The sequence below is a fragment of the Cnephaeus nilssonii genome (genome assembly GCF_951640355.1).
Source record: "Cnephaeus nilssonii genome assembly, chromosome: 16".
NCBI classification, from domain to species: domain Eukaryota; kingdom Metazoa; phylum Chordata; class Mammalia; order Chiroptera; family Vespertilionidae; genus Cnephaeus; species Cnephaeus nilssonii.
In genome coordinates, this window is record NC_137087.1 from 53,627,884 (window position 1) to 53,650,290 (window position 22,407).

General features: G+C 49.4%; 1 protein-coding gene across 4 annotated transcripts in view; it reads right to left on the bottom strand.

The window, feature by feature from the left end:
- ABLIM1 (actin binding LIM protein 1) overlaps positions 1 to 22,407 on the bottom strand; it is a 270,624-nt gene that overhangs the window by 118,387 nt on the left and 129,830 nt on the right. The window contains exon 1 of one of the 4 annotated variants that reach the window (XM_079794171.1): positions 18,014 to 18,237. The exons of the other annotated variants lie outside the window; for them this stretch is intronic. Within the exon in view, the coding sequence (XP_079650297.1) occupies positions 18,014 to 18,029 (16 nt within the window). The 5' untranslated portion in view covers positions 18,030 to 18,237. Of the gene's footprint in view, positions 1 to 18,013; positions 18,238 to 22,407 lie in introns of those variants that run through there. 4 annotated transcript variants of the gene reach the window in all.

Below are 22,407 nucleotides of genomic sequence, written 5' to 3' on the forward strand. Positions count from 1 at the left end.
CCGGGAGTGCCCGGCAAAGGCACCAACGTTGAGATACACCTGCATTTCCTTATCTGCCTGCCGGGATCTCTCTTGGAAAGCTGTGTTTGCAACAGAAGCCAGTGTGAGCGACAGGAGTGAAGGAGGGGCATCCTTTCAAGGTGTCTCAACAACCACCGACGTTTAAAGTGAGGGACATCAGGGCCGAAAATCTCTTCACCGGACATTCAAAACAGTTTCTGCTAACAATATACTGTACACTTCGAATGCTAGTGGAGAACGTGTGAGTTGCTCTTTTCAGCTAATTCCTGCTTCCGATAAGAATGAGGAAACTAATATTTATTGAGCATCTACTGCATGCCAGGCAGGATGCTAGGTGCTTACACATAAGTCATTTTATTATACCCACTATCCCCCTCTCTCTCCCACCTCCCCCACGCCCCTGTCCGCGAGGTGGGTAATATTGTTCCCATTGGACAGATGAGAAAACAGAGCCTCAGAGAAACAGGAAGTGGAAGCTAAAAGATCTAGGCCTTTCTAACTCCCAAGCTCAAACACAATTGAATGGCAGGTAGCATTTACAAAGAGAAAGCTCAACAACCAAATCTAAACTCAAAAAGATTTAAATTTCCAAAGAGAGAGAAAGAGAGAGAGAGAGAGAGAGAGAGAGAGAGAGAGAGAGAGAGAGGAATGGGGCTGCAGGGAGTGGCAGTTGAAAGTATAGCTCTTAAGGAATAAAAACGAAAAGTGCTAAAAGGAGGTAGAAAGTCAGTTCCACTGAGCTCTACAGGAACTCTGAACATACTAGAACGTATTTGTCTACATCAGAAAATTGTTATTTGTCTACATCAGAAAATTGTTATTTGTCTACATCAGAAAATTGTTACAAATCAGGTAATGATTGTCTATATGCTATTTGTCTACATCAGAAAATTGTTACAAATCAGGTAATGATTGTTATAAGTCAGGCGACACTTTACTTAGCTGAGCTCAAGCTCAAGTGCAGTTCTAAAAGCAGCAGTAGGTCTCGGCTTACAAAGGAGCAGACACAGTGTGTGCGACAGTGTGTGCGATCCTCAAGGTGGCTGCGCCTACGCCCCCAGTCAGAAACCCGGAGGCTGCCACAGAGTAAAATCAGCACCGGGCAGATTCCTCAGCCCCACTGGACCGAGTGGGGATCTGTTGTTGGAATGAATCAGGGGATTCCTTTGCATGCTACAGTTTAAGAGCTATTTCCCTTGAGAACTCGGACAGTACGGCTCAGCACGTCACAGGTAAGTGTGAGTGGAGTCATTCACAAGACCATCCTCCTCAGAAACAACGCTGCGCCCAGTGGATCCCTTGATTAGAAGGGAGAATGCATTTCTGGATAAGAACAACGGCACGGCTGTTTCTCTCGACACTTGAGTTTTTTATAGCGAAGCGGGCACGCCATGCTGAGTAATGATGAGGAAAGGAAAATATCATTTCACTTCTTGGCTCTTCCCCGTGTCGGAACGAAGGTGCCAGTGCGATTGCTGGCACCAGCCGCAAAGGTCAGAATTGGGATCAGCATCTGCGTTTTGCAAGCATTTCCCTTTGGAAATCTTTATGACACTGCAAAGTCCTCCCTGCCCAGAGATGACCTCTGCTCTCACCCGAGAGGAGCAGAGACTCTATCGTGTTCACTTGCCTCTCTTCCCATCACCTGTCAACGTGGGCAGACGCATATCAGAACCCACCCGTGAAGAAATAGGCTGGCCCAGCCGGTGTGGCTCAGTGGTTGAGTGTCGACTTATGAACCTGGAGGTCACAGTTTGATTCCCGGTCAGGGCACATGCCCGGGTTGTGGGCTCGATCCCCAGAGGGAGGCATGCAGGAGGCAGCCGATCGATGATTCTCTCTCATCGTTGATGTTTCTATCTCTCTCTCTCCCTCTCCCTTCCTCTCTGAAATCAATAAAAGAAGAAAAGAAAGAAATGGGCTATTCTCATTAGGGAATGACAGAATCTGAAGACCAAAAGAGACATGGTGTTTATTTCATCCCAACTCAAATCAGTAGACAAAAGAATCTCTCCTCCATCCTTCTTAAAGATTAATAAGGAGGTTCGTTTTACATAACAGCCTTTGGCAGTTTGGTTAATACCAATAGTATGTTCCTTGGCTCAATTCTTCATTTCTGAAATTTGCTGAGTCAGTTGCAATGTAGGGATGACATTAATTCCACGCTCCTCTTATTTGCCAGCTGGCTTCTGTTGCTCATTTTAACTTGATCACTCCATCTATCAGAGCCTGGGTGGTCCCTACTTTTCTACTGATAGGAAAAATGGGGAGCAAAGAGCTCACATTCCTTCCCCAAAGTTACCAGGGAGTTATTGGCAGAGGCACACTTCCCAGCTCTTCATACTGTACCTAGTAGTCAATGATTTACCCTGCAACTCAGGCGGACACGGTGAATGCCTTCCATGGCTCATCAATTCATTGCTAAAATAAGAGTAACACAATGAAAAATCAAAAGCATGGCTGCACACTTTCTGAAAAATAAGAAGATACACAGGAAGGGCCGAGAGCCTCTTTGCCTGAAAAGGTAGAGCAATCCCCCAACTGCATAATGTCCAGTTCGGAGGGGTTCTGGGTACTCAGGTAAAAGAGCCCGCTGCAAGGCTGAGAAGTTTCATGCTGTCTCTCCCAGGACAGGAACCAGAGTTCCATCTGGGTGCATCACTTTTGAAATGCCTATTTGGTGATGAGACTGGGGGATGAGGACCATCAAGGAAATCCCAGTAACCTGCGGTGTCCCCAAGCAGAGACCATTACAGGTTGTAAGAGGAAGGCCACAAAAATTAGGCAGAGCCCTTCCTTCTAATCTGGAACCATCCCCGTCTTGCCCAAGCTACCTCCACCGGAGGGACAGACCACGGAGCTAGACCACCAGAAGGAGAACATCTGAGAATGCATATTGGAGATAAAAGTCTTCTTAGCAGGTGACTATCCCAAACCTATGACAGTGTTCAGTATGACTTAGAACTTGCCCCAGGTTATCTGAAATATTCAGGATCTCCCAGGTATCAAATTCCCCCTCCCAAGGGCCCCTCTCTCACCACCACCACCCCCAATCAGCCTTGGAAACCACACCCGAGCGAGGGCTGCTTGATGGCTTTCAAAGCCCTTACTTCTGCATCATCTCATTCTACTCCCACAAGAGTAGAAAGGTAGGAAGGACAGGAACTGCCAACCCCATTTTACAACTGGACAAACTGAGACTCAGAGGAAGGAAGTGACTCACCCCAGGCGACACAGCCAAGAAACAAAGAGTTGGCAGCCAACTAAGGCAGTGCTTGTCACACCCAATCTCCTAATCAATGACGCCTGGAAGCTTGCCATCATCCTTGATTCCACCCTCTTCTTCATCTCCCACTCAATTTTGTCTACTCTCACATCTCTTAGTCATCCCTTCTCTCTCCGCACGAATCCAGCCTCAATCCCGTTTTCTCAGGTTGCTGAGTCTCCTACTCCATGGCCCCTTCTCCAATTCAGCGTGTAAAGCACACTCCACCCCCCATCCCTTAAGTGTGGGCTGGGCTTGGTGACTTCTTTCCAAAGAGGATGGTATGGAAAGGGGGGGAAAGGTAACTTTACCCTGGACAAGGCTGCCAAACACTACCTCCGCCAGGTGATCAAGGTCAATTCCAACAGCAACAGTCATGTTGACAGTATGTGCCTTTGACATGATGTCATGAAAACTGGCTCTTTGCCTCTGTGATCTTTCTCCCAAAGTAATCCATAATCCTAGTCTAATCATGAGAAAATTCCCCAAGTGGGGAACATTTGACAAAAACTGGATCAGTATTCTTCAGAATTGTCAAGGTCATCAAAACAAGGAGAGAAGTCTTCTTGTCACTTTTTAAAAAAGATTCGGTCATTAAGCAGAAACCAACCTCACTAGCGGAGTAGCATTTTGTGATTGCAAGTCCAGACCAATCCTAACCAGAAACCGCTCCCCAGGCCAGGCCGCTCAGGGTGAGAAGGGCCCTCTTCATGGCATTTCCTTGCTGGCTCGCCCTTCCCGTAAGTTGCTGCAGCCCGGAATGAATTTCTTTAAGACGTGAAGTGTTATTTCCCATCTGCTTATTTACTGGCAGGTGTTGCCTTTGGGACTGGGAGGCAGCTGAGGGTCCCGCTTCCGTGCTGGGTGATGAGAATGTAGTCGGTCCATTGCACTTGGTTTACTTCTGTGCGGGACGAGACTTTCCTGAAGAACCCCCTGCGCAGTGCCTCAGAGCACGGGCTCTGGAGTCAGACTGTTTCACTGCGGGATCCTGAACAAGGTATTGGACTCAGGCTCGGAGTTCCCCTCTGCACACAGGAATAAAGACAGCACCCCCTAAGGCATCTGTGAGGATTACCTGTGACTGTGGGTATGAATTAGTTATCACAGTGCATGGAACATAATAAGCGTTCAACAAATTGTACCTGCTATTGATTTCAGAGAGGAAGGGAGTGGGAGAGAGAGAGAAACATCAATGATGAGAGAGAATCATTGACTGGCTGCCTCCTGCACGGCTCCTACTCGGGATCCAGCCTGCCACCCAGGCATGTGCCCTGACTGGAATTGAACCATGACCTCCTGGGTCAGAGGTCGACGCTCAACCACTGAGCCAAGGCAGCCGAACTGAAGACCGAGTCTTATTCTCCTGGGAGCCTACGTTTCAGGGAGACTGCTTCGTTATCTAGAATATTTTCTATGCTTCTGCCCTGCTGGCTCCCATTTAGGTGTAAACACGTCCCAGAGATGTGTGCTCCCCACTCCTCCTGCTTCTCTCCGCCTCCTACTACTTTTCTTTGTGCTATAATGGCACTAGTTTGGGGCCTAGGAAACAAAACAAACTTAAAAGCTTAAATAAATGCAGAGTGCTTAATTTGCAGTTTACCTACAAAGCCCATTTCCTGCTGTGGCAAGTGGTAGTTCCTTGAAGCTACACACTGTTTCCCTGTCATTAGTTGTCCAACACGCTTCTTCTCTGTAATTGGCTCCCACGACCTCCTTTTCCCATACACGTTCGTTTGCTCATCAGAATTAGTACTTGGCACAAAGCATGGGGCTGCCTTGGTGCAAACACTCCTAGCAGGCGGGCAGCAGGAGGCCTTGCTGACTCAGTCTAAGGAAAGGCAGGGAGAACACTTTCTTTGATCCCTCCCAGCCTTTCTCTGACCGCACTCACTGACTGGACTTTGGAGTACAGTCGTGTACATCGAGTCACTTGCATCTGTCCACTTGTAAGATGTCCCGAGGCTCAGTTCGCCTTTCCTGAGACAACGCACTAGGTCCCTGCCATTCCTCTACACATAAGAGAGGCTGTCAGCCATCGGTCAGCGGGGCTCCTGGGAGAGAAATAGCCCAGGCTCCAACCCAGTTCATCTGATTCTGCCAAGGCAAAGAGGTGCTAGGATTACAATAATTGAGACCGAAATTTCCGCCTGGTAAAACACATGACGCACTGGCCCTGAGGTGTTACACCTGCCTTTTCTATAAGCAGGTGGATCTGAGAGAGGGATTGAAAACCAGCGTGGTGCCTTCTACTCCTCCTCCTCAAGACTGACTCCCTGGCCACACCTCGAGACTGGGATGACTCAGTCTAAGGAAAGGCAGGGAGAACACCCTTCTTCGACCCCTCCTAGCCTTTCTCTGACCCCATTTACTAATTGGACTTTGGAGTACAGTCATGTATATATATACACACTGAGTGGCCAGATTATTATGCGTTCAGAGATCATAATAATCTGGCCACTCAGTGTACATTGAGTCCCACCTCTCCTCCAGGACAGTTGTTAGAAAGGATCTTGGACTAGGAGTTAGGAGACCAGATAGGTTCCTGGTCCAGACTCCCCTGCCCTGTGCCTCCACCTCCAGGAGACGGTAAAGAGGCTAAGAATACAGGTCCTCCTGTACAGGGTGGAGACAACGTGAGGTCATCTCCCCGTGGGAGCCCCTACGGCACCAGCCGGGCACACAGAGGCCCGTGTCAGCTGAATGTCAGCAGACTGTCACCAACCTGGATGAGCGGGAATTTCTGCAGGATAACAAAAATCCCTTCTGAAATTTGATAGCGCTTTGTAAGGTCACCCAGGGATCTCAAATTGTCCCTGCACAGCACTTCCATGTAGAAATGGCTCAAACAATTGAGCAGTGGCTTCGGTCTGAATCCTGCTGGCAGGACGCCACATCTTTAAGGACTGCTCAGGAGTCACTTCTATCCTGATTTGAGAGTGGGAGGGACCATGGTCCCAGTGTAGCCATTTAGGGGAAGGCAAGTCATTAAGAGAGAGGATCACCGTCTATTAGGGTCCTGAGACAGGATTTAGCGTAGGCACGGTGCCACCATAGCCTTCTCCTCCTAATTCCTACGAACACGTGGTCCTCCCCGTGGAGGTATATATTTGTTTTTCACCAGCATTTCTCCACCCTGACAAGCGTCCTCATCATTTCCTCTCTACTGCTGTCTTGGGAAAGAGCCCATTTGAAGACAAAAAACAATTTTTTTTGAATGATACCATCAGACCCAGTTCATGTCTCACGTGGAAGTTTTCACAAACACAACTTGCCTAGAGCTACATCAACACCAGAGATTCATCAGAAACGCAGGAACAGGATCTGACCCTAAGTCATTGATCCCTCACCAAGCGGGATGCTAGGAGGGGTTTAGGGGACAGCTAGGAAGAAGGCAGGAGTCTGCGTCTTCAAACAGCGTGGGCTTTGGACTCACTTGTTCAATCCCTTGGCCACACAGCATCCAGAATGATCTTTTATGGACATAACTGCCCCCTAAGCAGGTGTGTTCAACTTTTGGTGTTTTTTTTCCCCAATCTTCTCACTGCATTTTTTAACACTGTGCATACAATTCAGCCATTATCTATTAACACTACTCCTACTAACATGCGCTGTGCCATTAACTGTGGTCTGTTGACACTGAGAATGTAATTATTGTTCTAGTCCATCCTGAGGATACAGGCCCTTTCTTGTACAACTCTTCTTTTTCCCTCCTAGATTTAATCATTTTCTTTTCTCCCACATGCCGAGTTTCTGAGGATCAATCTCTGATTTTCTTGTAGACCTACCAATAATTCTTTCCAATGCTCAAACTCATGAGATAACTTGTCAAACCTCCCCACCTGGAGAGGAAAGTGGGTGTTCTCAGTACTGTTTTCACGGGAGAAAAGGACTGGATCTCACACAGGTTAGGAGCTTGGCTCTATGTCCTCTGGGAAGCTGCAGAGGCGTGATTCAGCCGATTCCAACCCCAGCTCGCTGGCAGCTCACCGCCTCTGGGTAAGAAGGTGCAGGCTATGGGCTGCACAACTCTTCACGGGTTCTGCTCCCTGACATGAGGTGCCCCGGAGGGAGACAACCCACCTCATGGCCCTGTAAAAAGGGGACTTCCCAACTTGTCCGCAAACACCGCCCCTAGTCATCTTGCACCATACGGGTCCCCCGCCCTAATAGCAGTGCATCGGCTCCTCTCTGTGCTCGCGAGCTGCTGCTCTCTGTCTGGCCTTGTTGCTTGATTCATGTTTAGTAACTGGCTTCTTGGCCCACTTATTATGCCAAACCACCACATTGGTGCTGCCTCCTTGTGGTCCCGTGGTTTTCATGGTTGGCATGGTCCTTCCCTAGGGATCTTTCCATCATGGTGGCACCTTCCAACGGTGAGAAACCACTCTGGGGCTCTTGTTTAAAAAGTCCAGGCTTATGAAGACAGAAGAGAAGCAGTCCAGAGACGGAAGACGCTGATGTGGCCTTCCCATACTAGCAGTTAGCAGCTGTGCATCACTGCAGATTGCCCAGGACCAAACCGGACAGAGTTGGACCTGCATTACCACCATTTGTCCACCATCCAGAACTGAAATGTCAGTGCTGACATGTACACATAAGGAACTGTTGGACATTGAAATTGGGTCTCAAAAGAACTGTTGGCCCAGAAAGAAACTCACTACACACTGATTCATTTGCCTGTCACCATAACCATTATTGCTTATCTCATTTTCGGTTCTTATAAGTGTATTTCTAGTAGCACATGATCTCACTCATCTAGGGGAAATAATGAACAACATAGACTGATGAACAAGAACAGACCCAGAAACAAGGAGGCATGGATCAGACTGTCGGGCCTCAGGGGGAGGGTAGGGAAGGGTGGGGGTAAAGGGGGAGATCAACCAAAGGACTTGCGTGCAGGCATATGAGCCTAACCAGCGGTTAAGGACAACAGGGGGGTGGGGGCATGTGTGGGGAGGGGTGTGGGAAGGGAATGGGGGGATGAGGACAAATATGTGATACCTTAATCAATAAAGAAATTAAAAAAATAAATAAATAAAAAGTCCAGGCTCGTTCTGAGTCCTGCTGCATGTTGCAGGGATGTGACAGCAGACGGGCCCTGAACCCAAAGAATGGCCACGGCCCTCCTGCTGCACTGGAGGCTCGCTATGACGACTCACCTCTGGCATTCCCAGGGAGGGGTGGTCTCTCTCCAAAGCCCCTACATTATACTATTTATGGAAATGCTCTGGTATGTAAAAAATGGATGCTATTAGCACACGATGCCTAACAGATGGAGGTGAAGAGCTATTGCACTAATGATGGGAGAGGTGGTACATGGCAGCCCGTCCAAGCCCTGGACGTGTCCCTCTCTCCCTGGTGCAGAAGCAAGGGGACCAGGTGAGCATGGTGTCCAGAAGAGAAGATGCAGAGTCACAGGGAAAAGTTCTTCTAAATGAAAAAGCAGTTCCGGAAATATCACACTTGGAACTCAGGAGGCCCGACTGGGGGTTCCCTCGGGACTTTCTGCGGAATGTCAACCAAGAGCATTTTACTCTGAATTTAGCCGCGAGGTCAGGTCTTAATTGTATCCGGCACACAAAGAGATGACACCAAATCCTGGCCAACGCTTAGGATAAAGTCATCAATAAAAGATTTTGAAATTATTTTGTTAAACTTTTCCAGTTGCAAGTGAAGAAACCCAACTTAACAAGCGTACCTATTAAGCACTATTATAAGAGTGTCTAGGATGGAAACATGGTTGCCCAGCAAAGCACCTTATTCTGTTTCCACCCAATAAAACGTTAGTGTAGATGTTCTAAACCAATGGTTTTCAAACTTCGGGTCTTGACCCACTGAAACATGAACTCGGATCAATGAATCATGACCAGCACATTTTAAAAATAGAAAAGAACAGAAATAGCTGAGAGTAAAGGTAAGTGTTGTTCCCTGTGACATTTTAGCCATTTATATGCATGTGTGCACCAGTCATGAATCCCCTTGTGTGAAAACGTATTTCTCACTGTGGCTATGTTTGGTGAGTTCTGTGTGAAGCTCCAGACCACAATCTGGAAGCCTTTCGGTTGAATCCTGCCCACAGACATGTTTTGTTTGGCCTGCGCCAACATTTTTTTAAAGAGAAAGTTGAATCATTTGCCAACATTTAAACATCTGGAGATTGACATAATAATCCCTATTTCTAGTAGCTCTTAAAAAACGGGAAGGTCTGGCTGGGCCGGAGTGGCCCAGTGGTTGAGTATCAACCTATGAACCAGGAGGTCACGGTTCAATTCCAGGTCAGGGCACATGCCCAGGTTGCAGGCTGGATTCCCAGTAGGGGTCATGTAGGAGGCAGCCGATCAATGATTCTCTCTCATCATTGATATTTCTATCTCTCTCTCACTCACCCTTCCTCTCTGAAATCAATAAAAATACCTTTTTTTTTTTTTTTAAAGGGAAGATCTGGCCAGGTGGCCTATGTCCCTCTGTGGGACCGAGATGGAATGACACAGTGGCTCTCCCTTCAGAGAAGGCCATGCTGTCCAGTGTGCCCCAATTTCCACTCATTCATGTCACCTGCCTAGTCCTTAGAAGCATCTGTATGCACAACCTCCAGTTCTAACCATCCTCAACTCATCCTGGCCCTCTGGTTACCCTTGCTAATGACCACTGCTGAGCTAAGTGACCACCGGCAGCTCCTGCCACACCCAGCTGGCTGCACTTGCTCAGGCAGAAGCTGTGCTTCATTGCTTCTGCTTGGCCTATTTGACCACCTTTCTAGAATTTTCTCTTGACTTGTTGCACCCCAATTCATCCTTCGAAGACCAGCCTGCCATGAGCTTGCAGCAGAATTAATCACTCCCTGCACTTACTTTAATAGTCCTCTGTACCATAATTACTTAGGTATCTGTCTCCCTCACTAGAATGTGCGTGCTTTCAGGCCCAGAAGTATATTTTATTTGTTTCTATATCTACATTGCTGTTCTCTTATTAGGTTCTGAATAAACATTATATAAAGATAACCATCTCCCTCACCCACACGCAGCAAAAATTCACTTATTAGTTCATTTAACATTCGTTAAACATATACTGTAAGAGCAGACAGTGTGTTATGGACATAGGTTGAATCAAACACCATCCTTAATCACAAGAAACTCATAGAGCCTCTCAAAGCCGATCAGAATGCTCCCTGTTCTATAAAGCCCCCCCCTTTTTTTATTCCTTGAAACACTAACTCTTCATTTGAAGCCTCACTGAATATTGTTTATACCCCTTTTATCGCCTCTATTTGATTCTCAATCAGCAACCCTCCCGACACTGGCTGATTCATTAACCTACTGGAGGAGGAAAGTCTTCAATGTTTCAGGTTATCCTGAGAATGTCTTGCAGAGAGTAGGCCTCAGTCTACTGTGATGTGATCTGTGATGTGAGCAACGAGACCGTTGCAAGGGTTCACTGTTTCAGGCTGGGACCTTTACACATGCTAGTCATGTTTTCCAGGTGAGCAGGAATGGCATCACCGGACTCTAGTCCAACTGTCCCCACTATTGGCCTGAAGATGCTATTCCTCAATGGCTCTCCAGACAGGGGTCCCATGAGTGGCACACAGATAGCATAGACCCTCATCTAGCCCATCGTCATTTCCAGGACTCTCTACGGACCTGGGAAAGCCATAGCCCCTGCCATTTTTCTGAGGGTACACAGGCCTCTCTCCCATTTCTCAGCAGACCCTCTGGTGTGGAATAACCTTGCTATCATTTTCTACCATTCTCTGTTTTTCTAATTTTTTTTAAACTTCTCCCTCTATAATTTCAAACAACGAACAAGAACAGAAAGAATACAGACAGCTGGAATATAGACTGGATATAATGGTAATAGGAAAACACTCCAGACTTTAATAATATATTTTAACTCCACCTCAAAAACTAAAGACACAGTTGTGTGAGCCAAGCTATCTACTATCTTTGATCAAAGGTGTCCAATGGGCTCTGAACCCCAGTCAAAATGCTCACCCAAGTCTTCAAGAATTAGGAACGGTGCACCCCTGTGCCTTGTCCAAGCCAAGCTGAGCCCCAACTCATCCCCAGGTAATGGTGCCTTATAACTTCCTCCCACACCCACTCTGCCCACCCTCTGCACACCACATACAGTGGTGTCTCAGCTGCTCGGATGCCACGGATCTGTTTTATTGTGAACCATAGCCTCGTTCTAGACTGCAGGAGAGTCGGAGTGAGAAGGATGCCCTTTGCCTTCTCTTTCCCCTCTGTGCATTGTAAGCAAGATAAAGGGAGCAAAAGGGAATGGAGAGGCCGCTTATATAAATGTTCTCCCTTATCTGCCTGGAGGGCTGATTGTTTTACCCGGAGAAGCCATGGATTATGTAGACAGTGTCCAAGTGTGGTCCCTGGACCAGAAGCATCCACATCACCTGGGATTGCTTGAAATGCAAAACCCCAGGCCCGTCCACAGACCTACTGAATCAGAAACTGGGAGCAGGGCTCAGAAATCCATGTTTTAATAAGCCCTCCACGTGGTTCTGTTGCCTGCTGACATTTGGGAACCATTTCCCTGGATAACAACTTCCCTGGAAGTATGAGGAAAGCCAACATCCTCACGGTTAAGTCCAAGTCGTCAAACAAGCCAGCCTGTTTGATTGCAGTGGGACACAGCAACTCACCCCTGGTGTCCTCCAGGGCACATTGGACCGTAATAGCATTAATCATGTCAGTGTGATCACAAATACAATGTTTCAGAGAAAGGAGGTCATGCATACAAATATCCATCCTCCCTACTGTTCACCAAACTTGCCCTTGAATACACAGCTCCTGCCCGTTTGGGATAAACATGCCCCTCGGTATGAGTCACCATCAGACCAACACACCATGAAATAGGAAGCTGGGCTGGTGTCTACTGTGGTGTGCCCAGATCAGGCTCAACCACAAAGGGAAGAAATCCTGCACCACTCACCCATCACTGACCCTTCTGCAGTCCTCTGGCTCTCTAATCCTGCCTCAGGAACACACTCAGCATTTTGACTTCGGCAGACAAGAGCCGAACAGTATCAGGACCCGCCTTCACACCCGCCAGGGCTGTGAAAACGATGACCTAGAGCAGCCCCCTCCTCAAACTGAACCAGATGCCAAGACCTCCCTCTTGGTAGGGCGAATCTCCCGTAGGATATTTTTTCTGCAACCATTTGGAAAAGTCGGTTTGTTGTTCTTTAAAAGAGGGTCTCTGTGATGCAGCACCGATGGTCTCATCCTTCCTGGTCACCCGACCGGGTACGTGGAGAGGTAAGAGGCAGGGAGGGCCGCCTCCCCAAGCCCGGGAGTAGCTGACAACGAACAGGGCTGGCCAACCTCCAGCTCAGATGCCCACTGTCTCCATGCTTTTAAGTTCACTCCTCAACAAAAATTGCTCACAAGGGTATGAGAGTCCATGTCTCCTTCTCTCAGATTTACTGACACAGTCAGCCTCACCTCTAACTGTGGAAATGAAGTCTTTCTTTCTGGATAAACATTTTGTAGACATCAATGCCTAAGTGGCAGAGGGCATTTATTATGACTTTTTTTTTTTAATGTGAAGTTCTTTTCCTTCGCCTTGTAAATCTCATCACCCAGGCAGCCCTTCTATAGAGAAGATAAGCTGGGCGGAACCTACTTCTGGTTTGAGTAGCACATTCATTTATAAAACAGTAACAGTGATCTATGTCTGGATTTTTTTTTCTCCAGTAGAATATGATGATAAAAACTGGAGCTCCCCTCCCTCCAAAGATGCAAAGCTCACCCTGAGCAGTGGGCAGAAGTCACCACCGATCCAGACAATTTATCCTGAAGCTTGCAGCATCACTGTCTCCTTTAGTCGACAGCTTCCCTTTAGACCTTACTTAGGAATGTCCTGGTCATCGGTGTCCCTTTGAAAAGCTCAGGGCTTTTCAAGTTGAAGATGAAGAACCTAGAACCTAGAATATTCCAGGAGCAAGTAGGGGTGGGGCATTAAGCTCAGCCTGGGAAGCAGTGTTGGAAAACTGAACCCAGGAGTGGCTATGATACACTAAAGAGGGGGGCTGAAATGCGACTGGGGCATAGGAGGAGCGATTACACCGCACAGACAGACCCACTGTCCTCAGACTTCTCCGAGGATGGAAGCGAAATGGGTTTCGCTGGCCGTGGGCGGTGTGCAGGCGCCTGAGTGGGTTGTGTTTGTGTGTGTGTGTGTGTGGGGGGGGATGTTTTGGGAGGAATGGAATTGGGGAAGGAGGATATCATTAGAAGCAGTAGCACTCCATTCCTCTCAAGGTGGCTTTACAAGACCACATACGAAGTCCACAGACACTTGAGGAGAGACAGAGTGCTTTCTTAAGCCACTCAGGTGATGGAGGTGTTGTTTCATTTCCCTGGTGTTTGCTTAGGTGCACAGAGTAATTCTAGAAGAATGTGCAGAAGGGATGGGCCCTGGACAAGCATTATAAGGAAGCAGAGTTTGAGTTAGGTCTTTGACAAACACAAAAGAAGAATATATATTTCTCAGGAGGGCAGGAGGGGCAGGATGACTGAGGTTAGAGAGGGAAAATATTCACCATGATTATTCAAACAGGAAAAATGGGCGGGAGAGGGTAACAAGTACAATGAGCACAGGCCTGGGAGGCAGACAGGCCTGGTTAGGACATCAGCTCTTCTACTTCCTAATTAAGTGACCTCTGGAGGGTTTCTCACCTCCTTTAAGCCTCCTCTTCCTCATCTCTTAAAGGAGAGGAATACAGCCCACCTTCATGGGCTAAAGATCAAAGACATTGTATGGAAAGCTCTCAACACAGAGGCTGCCACTCAGCATGTAGTCAAGAGCCAGCAGGTTTAAAAATAACATTAAAAATAAAAGGACATTGGGTTAGATAGGCATGGGGAGGAGGTCATTTAAGAAGTTGGGGAGATGCCTCAACAATTAGCAGGAAGCCTTGAACTTTACCCTTGTCACTCAGTTAGCTTTTTGAGCTGGAAATATGATGACATCAGTGTCCTAAGAGGATTACCTTGGTGCCAGTCTGTAGGACACATTTGAGACACAGTACACCGCTGTTCTCAGAAGCTGCCAAGAAACAAGATTGCCGTGTGTGTGTGTGTGTGTGTGTGTGTGTATGTGTGTGTGTGTGTGTGTGTGTGTATGTGTGTGTGTGTATCCCACGCACCTGAGTATCAGGTGGACAGTGAACATGTCTTCTTTGAAGGTGGACTGGAATGAGTTTCATTGGGTCCCACTCTACCCTAAAAGCAAGTTGGACCAGCCAATAGTTGCAGGAAGCTTTCAGGAAACAAAACAAACAATGATGACCTGTCTCCCTGGCTGCTCAATTCTTATTCTCTCACGTGGCTTATAAGCCATAAGCATCCTTATCATTTAAATTAGATGAGTGTTGACATAAGTTGATCTTTAGTATTTGTTTATTCTTGTTTTCTCTAACAAAGAGATAATGAATCCCTTTGTGTATATTTCTCAAACTTGCACTGGAACACAGGCAAGCTAGACAATGATAGCTTTTAAGTGAGAACAGAGGGCCTCTGGAGTTTAGGTTGATGAGAGTGTATTCAGGGAGACAGATATTGACTGATAAACCCACAAAAATCTCTCCTGCTTCTTTGTTACAGGATCCAGCAAAGACAGGTCGCCCTTGAACACATCAGAGAAACAACCATTTCATCAAGATTCCCGGATCAATAGGTGTCTGCAACTGCAACTGAATGGCGCCTGGTTAGGAGCACAGAAGATGACGAGGGTCAAAGTAGGTCAGCAAATGCCACTCCACGCTGGCCGAGGTGGGATCTACCAGTGCCAACCCCAAACCTGACAGATACATGGAAACTTTATCCAGGAGAGAAAGCAATGGTGCGAAGCAGAGCGAGCGAGACCACCTCTAACTGGTGAGCACACCAGGGATCCAGGTCAGACCTTCAGAAGGCCTTCCGTGCTCCCAGGATGGATGCTGCCATCACCTGAGCTTGCTCAAGGGTGACCGGGTGAGCTCCAGGAGGAAGGAGCGAGGCTTCCCTGGAGCAAGAAGAAATGGAGAGCCCTGGAAAGATCTCAGAATCGAGAAGACACGGGTTCTAGTCCAGCTCAGACAACGGCCAACCTGCTCCAGCTGTCTGCGGATCTGCGGAGGGGCAGACACTGAGTTACACACTGGACGCTAAAGGGGGGCACAGGTGCTGCCTCTACGAGGCTCACTGATGTCCTGGCTCTGGTGGCGGAGCCAGTGGACGTCCCCACCTGGTACACGCAGCCCTGATGCACATGCGCCTTCCCTGGGACACAGGACGGGCACTTGCTCCCATTACCCCTGAGTGTCTGAGCAGTTACGTACCTCTGAACCCCCGTTCTGTCACCTCTAGGATGAAAGCCTGTGCTACCTGCTCCCCTATGCCCTTTCCACTTTAAAAGCTATGACGAGCCCGGCCGGTGTGGCTCAGTGGTTGAGTGTCGACCTAAGAACCAGGAGGTCATGGTTCGATTCCCAGTCAGGGCACATGCCTGGGTTGCAGGCTTGATCCCCAGTGTGGGGTGTGCAGGAGGCAGCTGGTCAATGATTCTCTCTCATTCTCTCTCTCTCTCTCTCTCTCTCTCTCTCTCTCTCTCTCTCTCTCCTTTCACCTCTGAAATCAATAAAAATTAAAAGCTATGATGAAACTCCTTTCTTTCCATGGCAGCTCTTATGTACCTGCCCCCAAACCCCTGCCCTCCTCTGCTGTTGGCTGAGGTTGGTGCGATCGGAGGGCTGGGAGGCAGCAGTGTGGCCTGGCGCAGACCTCAGCATAAAAAAGGAACAGCCTGTAATCAGCGGCTGAGATAATATGAGTATGTGACCTCTCGGCGGCCCGCTCAGTGTTCCAGTCAGAAGGAGGCTCCTGAGGTGTAAAGCAAAAGCGAGCCCAGGCAATCTGGGCGTTGAGAGGTCTGTGATGGCTTCCAAAAAGAGCTGCTGTTTGGGGACTGCAGATCCACAACACGTACACCACCCAGCAAGTCTGGCTCCCACGGCCCCACGGGGACGCAATGAAAAGTGGCTTTTGCAATCCTCTTTCCCATCACTCATGAGTGACTCCCATTGGAAAAAAGACACTCAAATCCATTAGCAATAGAGAGGTCAGGACCAGCTCGTACTAGGTGGGTGGGAGGTAAAAATGAGGGGCGGGGGAGTCCTGACCTTCATTAAATGTCAACATCTGGATGTGTCACTCTGAGGGTTCCTGGAAGCATCCCGGAAAGACAGGGAGGATTATTAGAAGCACTTTTACCTGCACCAAATCATTTCACTCAATTGCCACGCACTCAGTGGAAGACCAAAGCTAAAGCAAGTGATTGGGAAAGATACGCGGGAGCAGGAGCGATGGAGCAGAACCATGTTCCCTTTGTCCTAAGGTGTCAGCTCTCTTAGCTGTCGCCATCCTGTTCTTCACCCACCCGTTATTATAATGAACCCGACCTGAGCTTCCAGCTGCAAGGATCGATTTGAGTTCCGCCTGTTCACTTCAAAGTCACTCCTGGTAGGGGCTTTAAGGGAACGTGGATAGAGATAAGTCTTTGAAATGGTTCAAGCCAGCCCTAAAAGAGAAGGCGTCGGTGTGGATGGAGAAAGATATGTCCCACACTAAGAAAACGTGGGACAAGACAACCAAGCTTAGTAAGAGCAAAATTAAAGGATGGATCCTCACATTATAAAATTATATGGGGAAGGCCCCTAAGACATTATGAAGAGGAAAAACTTAAGTCTCAGAGCAATGATCACAAAAGAATCCCATTTTTATACTTCTATTATCTATCATCTATCTATCTATCTATCATCTATCCACCTATCTATCTCCCATTTAGAAAGATACACATATTAACCATCTTTCCTCTAGGAGGAGGCGGAATGGAGGCTGACAGGGGAGGGCTGAGCTTTCACTCTTCACTCTCTATTCTCCTGGAACATTTCACTTTCTCAACATAAGCTGTATTTATAAGGCACTTGGATCATTAAAATCAAGCACTGCTGTGTTCTTTGCCCTTTCCCGGATAAACGAATAATTTAAACTGTTTAATTCACGCTGAGAGATTTCCCTTCCATGTCAGGACCACGCCCAGTGCGTAAGTCCCGTGCACCTGTGCAGGGCACCCCGCCCCCTCCCTTTTCACAGGCTCCTTGGGAGGTGATCCGGCTCTTTGCCACCCAGGACTGGTACCAACCACATCCTTTAAGACGTCTGGAGGAGTGATCAGGGACACAGCTGAGATGCCAGGGTATCAAACAACACACCTAAAACCTACAGCGCGGCTCCTTTCAGCCGGTCCCCACGAGGCTCCCGCGTGTCCCAAACACCACGAACCTGGTGGGCAGGACCCTTTCATCTTAATGGAAGTCACGGATTTGGGTGGGGATAAGGCTAGGATGGGGGGCAGGCTCGCAAGTCTCCAACACAACCCAAGATTCAAAATGCAATCACAATGCAAACCGGCACGTACCCAGGACCTCCGCTGTGCAAACCCCCCAGCCACGGGCAGGGCTGCAGACGCCGTGGCTACACGCAAGGTTCCTAAGGACGCCTCGGTCCGTGGAAAGCCAGGCTTCACAAGACACACACACACACACACCCTCGCGCCAAGAACATGTCTGCCCGGCTTCCCATTGATCCTCGTCCATTAGGTGGCCGAGCCCTGCGGCACCAACTTCTGCAGCCGCGTGCGCGCGCGGCGATCGATATTTATCGTTACCTTTCTCCTTCACCATGGCAACCCGGTCCCCCGGCGCGGCGCGGCCAGCAGCCCCGGAGAAAGAGGAACGGAGTCCGGCCGTGGGAGCGCGCCCGGGGAAGGCAGGCAGGCGGGCAGGCAGGCAGGTCCTTGGCTGCAGCGGCTGCGAGGAAGACCGCCGGGCATCCACTCGCCGAGCCCGGGACTTCTTTCTAAAATCCCGCCCCCAGCTCCCGGCCGAGCCCGCGCCCGCCCCTGCGATCGCCCGCCGCCGCCGGTGGCCGCGCCCTGCGCTGCGCGGGGACTCTGCCCTTGGGCCGGAACCACTCGCTCCAGCTGCCGCCGCCGCAACAAATGCAAAATTCCTCCGCCCTGCTCTCTGGCCGCGGACACCACCTTGCATTCCTCGCGCGGCCCGGGAGAGCGGGCCCCGGCCCCTCCCGAGGGCTGTCTGCGAAATGATTGCCAGGAGGCAGAAGAGGGGGGCCCGCCGGGGACGGTTCAGATCGCTAAAACCAGTCAATGGTTAGCTTATCCGTTTCCTAGACCTGCTGCGCTCACGCTTTGACAGCTTCTGTCAGACACACTGAATCAATAAAATTAGCCTCAGTTCCACGGGATGCTCTTGGCTCCCTTCAAGTTCATTTTCTCCAACTTCTAAGGTCCTGGAGGCTCAATTAGAATGAAAAAGAAAGGCACTCCATTTGCCCTGCGGGCCCCCCTCCCCCCTCCCCGTGGTTTACCTGAATGGGGGCGGGGTAGGGTGGGGACTGGAACAATGACTGAGAGCCTGGGAAGAGGATCTTTTCAGGATTCAATTCCGCCTCCAGGATCAAATTCTGGATCAAAGTTAAAATCCTGACGTATCCAGTTAGGCAGGATTCTGACTCCCACCTTCCCTCCGCTTCATTGGACTTTTCTGGACCAACTCCTTGGATGTGTAGATGTGAGGGAGGAGCCCTAGCTACAAAGTGAGGGGCAGTCACCCCGCACCCCTCGCCAGCCTGAGCCTGACCCTGACCCCAGCAGCCTTGGCTTCTAACAGGCTTTCGGGTTTCTGACCCACAGGGTCACAGGTCGCTCTCCTGGGAGCAGAGGACGTGGGGTTCACCGAGGCCCACCCCATTCCACCCCCTGTCTCCCCAACCCAGATGGTTTGTTGCGTCCCCACCGCGCTCCTATACATCCAGCACGTGGGGACAATGTGATGAGCAAGAGACGGAAAGACAGGCGCAGCCCCACTCCCGAAGAGCAGCAGATGGCCAGCACATCTTTCCCAACCAGAGCGCACAGCCAGCACGAGCCTGTATTTACTGCAAATATTGTCACTGTTGGGTCCAGGAGCGCCAGGGTAATAGAAAAGATGAAGTTGACCCACCACTTCATCTTTGACTCGGGGGTTGTTTACAGCCGGATTGCACGGGTGGGGCTGGGCCAGGCCTTCAGTGGGGCTTTCTGATGGTTCGCAGTCGCAGTTCTCAAGCAGCTGTGACATGCCTACCTCTGTGACTCAGGGCTGTGCTATTAATAGCTTGGGTGTCTCAGCAATAGGGCTAAGTCCACTCCAACCCCTGGTCGCCTTTTCTATGACACATTCTTCACCCACACGACTCCCTGCCTCCGCGGCAGCCCTGCAGGGTCCTGGTTTTCCTAAGTCAGCAGCCAGCTGGAGCATAAGCCCCGAAGAGCCTTGAAGCAGCGTCTCTACCCTCCATTCATAATTGGAGCCACGCATGAGAGCAGCAGGACCTCCGGTCCAGAGGGGTGGGCAGGGTGAAGAGTACGGGGGAGACCAGGCCTTCACATTCCCAGATTTCCATGGCTGAAGCAGCACGTTGTCTACTTCTCCACCCTGATCCCTCTCAGAGCCCTTAAGGGGATGCTGACAAGCAAAACGAACCTCCCAGAGCTCGAATTAGTTTGGTGCTGGGGGCCTAGCTGGTGACTTTATTTGATTATGTTTTTGCTACATAAATAGATTAGCACCTCATGGAGACACTTCTCTCCAAGGCCTTCCTGTCATTCAGCTCAAAGCCAAGGGAACAGGGCTCCCTCTCCCCTCCCCCCACCCCCACTCTGTCCCTAATGGAATGTGACAGTAAAATGCCCCAACCCAATCACACCTAAGTGTTCCAGATACTATCAATGCAATTAGTTCAATTTCTCTTTTACTCAGGATGGCCATTTGGAGCCCTAAGATTTAAGCTTATTCATGAAATTGGTTCCTTATGACAGTTCGGAACCTACCTGCCGGCCCCTGTGGCTCAATGGCCAGGCCCTCTGGTGTGGAAAGGTTTGCAGCCAGAGCAGGCAGAGTAACAGCTGGTGCCCATTCATCTGCAGAGAAGCCTTTTCTATAGGAAAACACTACAGAGCGGTTCGGGGATGCCCCCCTCCTGGGTTTTCCGTGGAAAGAATTTTCCTGTACCTCAGTCAAAGTGAATGAGTCACCAGCATTTAGTTGCTCAATAACAGTCATATGGCTAAAGTCCCCCCCCCCCCCGCCCGCAACAACCCGACACTGCTACGTTAGGATGGATAAAAGCACCCACTCTGCACTTTCCAGATAACCAACGAGGATATTACTGAAGTTATTTTTGGAATGTGGGAGAGTAAAACCAAATTGTTTTTGTCTCCTGGCCTGGGGCCGAACAGTTCAGAGCTTTCAGAGGCAAAGCAGGGAGATGTTCTATTTTACAGTGAAAGCTGCAGGAAGTGCAACAAAATACATCAGGAAAACAATGAGAAATGTACAGCTCATAAGACGGCGGGGACCTTTTCTTCTGATTTCTAGAAATGATTTCCAAAGACCTTAATCTCGTTGCGCTCGGATGAGATAAGACCACACCACAGACACCCACTCGGGATTTTATTTGGTGTTTTATTGCCCACGCTGACTCCCGGCCGCCTTTTCATTCACTCGCAAAATGAAGCACCGCTTGTCCACCAGCGACCAGAGGACAGAAACCATTTTGTTGGAGAGAAAGGCTTGGTTAGCACACGGCCAGCCGTCCTTGGCAGAACTCCAAGAGTGTGTCGTTTCACCAGAAGCCATGCCAATGGAGAGAAATGCTACCGCCTGGAACCGAGCGACCTGCCCGAGTCCACTTCCTCATTGCCCTCTCTCTTCCACGGAGCCGGGGATTGCCTGCTGCTCGTGCACCTGCAGGGCAGGAAGCTCAGTTCCCCGCTATGGCCAAGGACCCCAGGTTTCCAGGTATCACCCCTCCACACCTTTGGACGCATTGGCAAAAGAGCCCTCCATGTCCTTCAGGCAGAATTCAGCTGGAAGCAAACTCAAGAATGAGTTCCTCGCTTGCTTTCTGTTTCATGTTTATGTCTGTCAACCTCCCTGTGACATTTATGGAGCATCTACTGGATGCCAGGTGCTGGGCTGGCAGTTTCAAAAGAAGAAGGGAGAAAGCACTGCTCGGGAGCTGCTTACCATCTAGTGGAGAGGATGCAGAGACGTGCATGTTCTCAAGGAAGTGAGGAAGGTGCTGAGACAGAAGAAGGGTGCACAGGGTGCAAGGCAGGCTGAGCCCAGCAGGGAGCCAGGAGTGGCTCCCAGGAGGACAGGACAAGCCAGGGCTGCCAAGTAAGAAAGGGGGGAAGCTCATTCCAAGTGGAGGTCATAGAGTGAGAAGGCATCAAATGGTTCCTTGTTCATGGGAGAAGGCAAACTAAGGCTGGGGCGGTTGGTCACGGAGAGCTCTGGAGGGTGGACCTTAGAAGTGACGTGGTTGGAGTCTTAGAGCTGAGCCATCAATTTCTGTCCAAGTTAAGATAAAAAGAACTTGGCTGCATTTCAAAGTCCACCATGATCTCTTTCCAACCATATTGCCTCCTCCCTCCAAACTGGGTCGTGTTGGTGAGCACGTCCAGTGTTTAACAGACTGCTGGCCATGTACCAGATGCCCAGAAAGTGTCCATGCTGATTAGCTTATCTAAATACTTCCCTGGTGAACTGGATAAAATGACAGCCATGCCCATCTCACACACAGCGCTTTAAGTAGCGCACCGATTGGTTTATGCTTCTGTAGCAGTGGTTTCATGTCCACAACCAGCTGTGAGCGCCATGAAGGCAAGGATGGTTTCATGCTTTTCCGGACTCTCCAGAGCACAGTCTGCAGACATCCAGGGACAGAAATACTAGGGGGGCCTAGATTCTCTGGAGATGAAACCTGAGCTGCAGCCAGCTCCCTAAGTGACTAAGGACCCCTGGCCTGGCACACTGGCCTGCATAAAGGGAGGGGAATGGACATGAAATTTACAAACATCCTGACGCTCACTGCAATCTCCATGAAAATTTATTGGAAGTGATGGTTCCAACGTTTCCTGCAGTCTGAGAAAAATCCGTAAATGTCTGAGCCCTCTTGATCCTACTAACTCTCTTGTCCTCAACCAAGAATTCT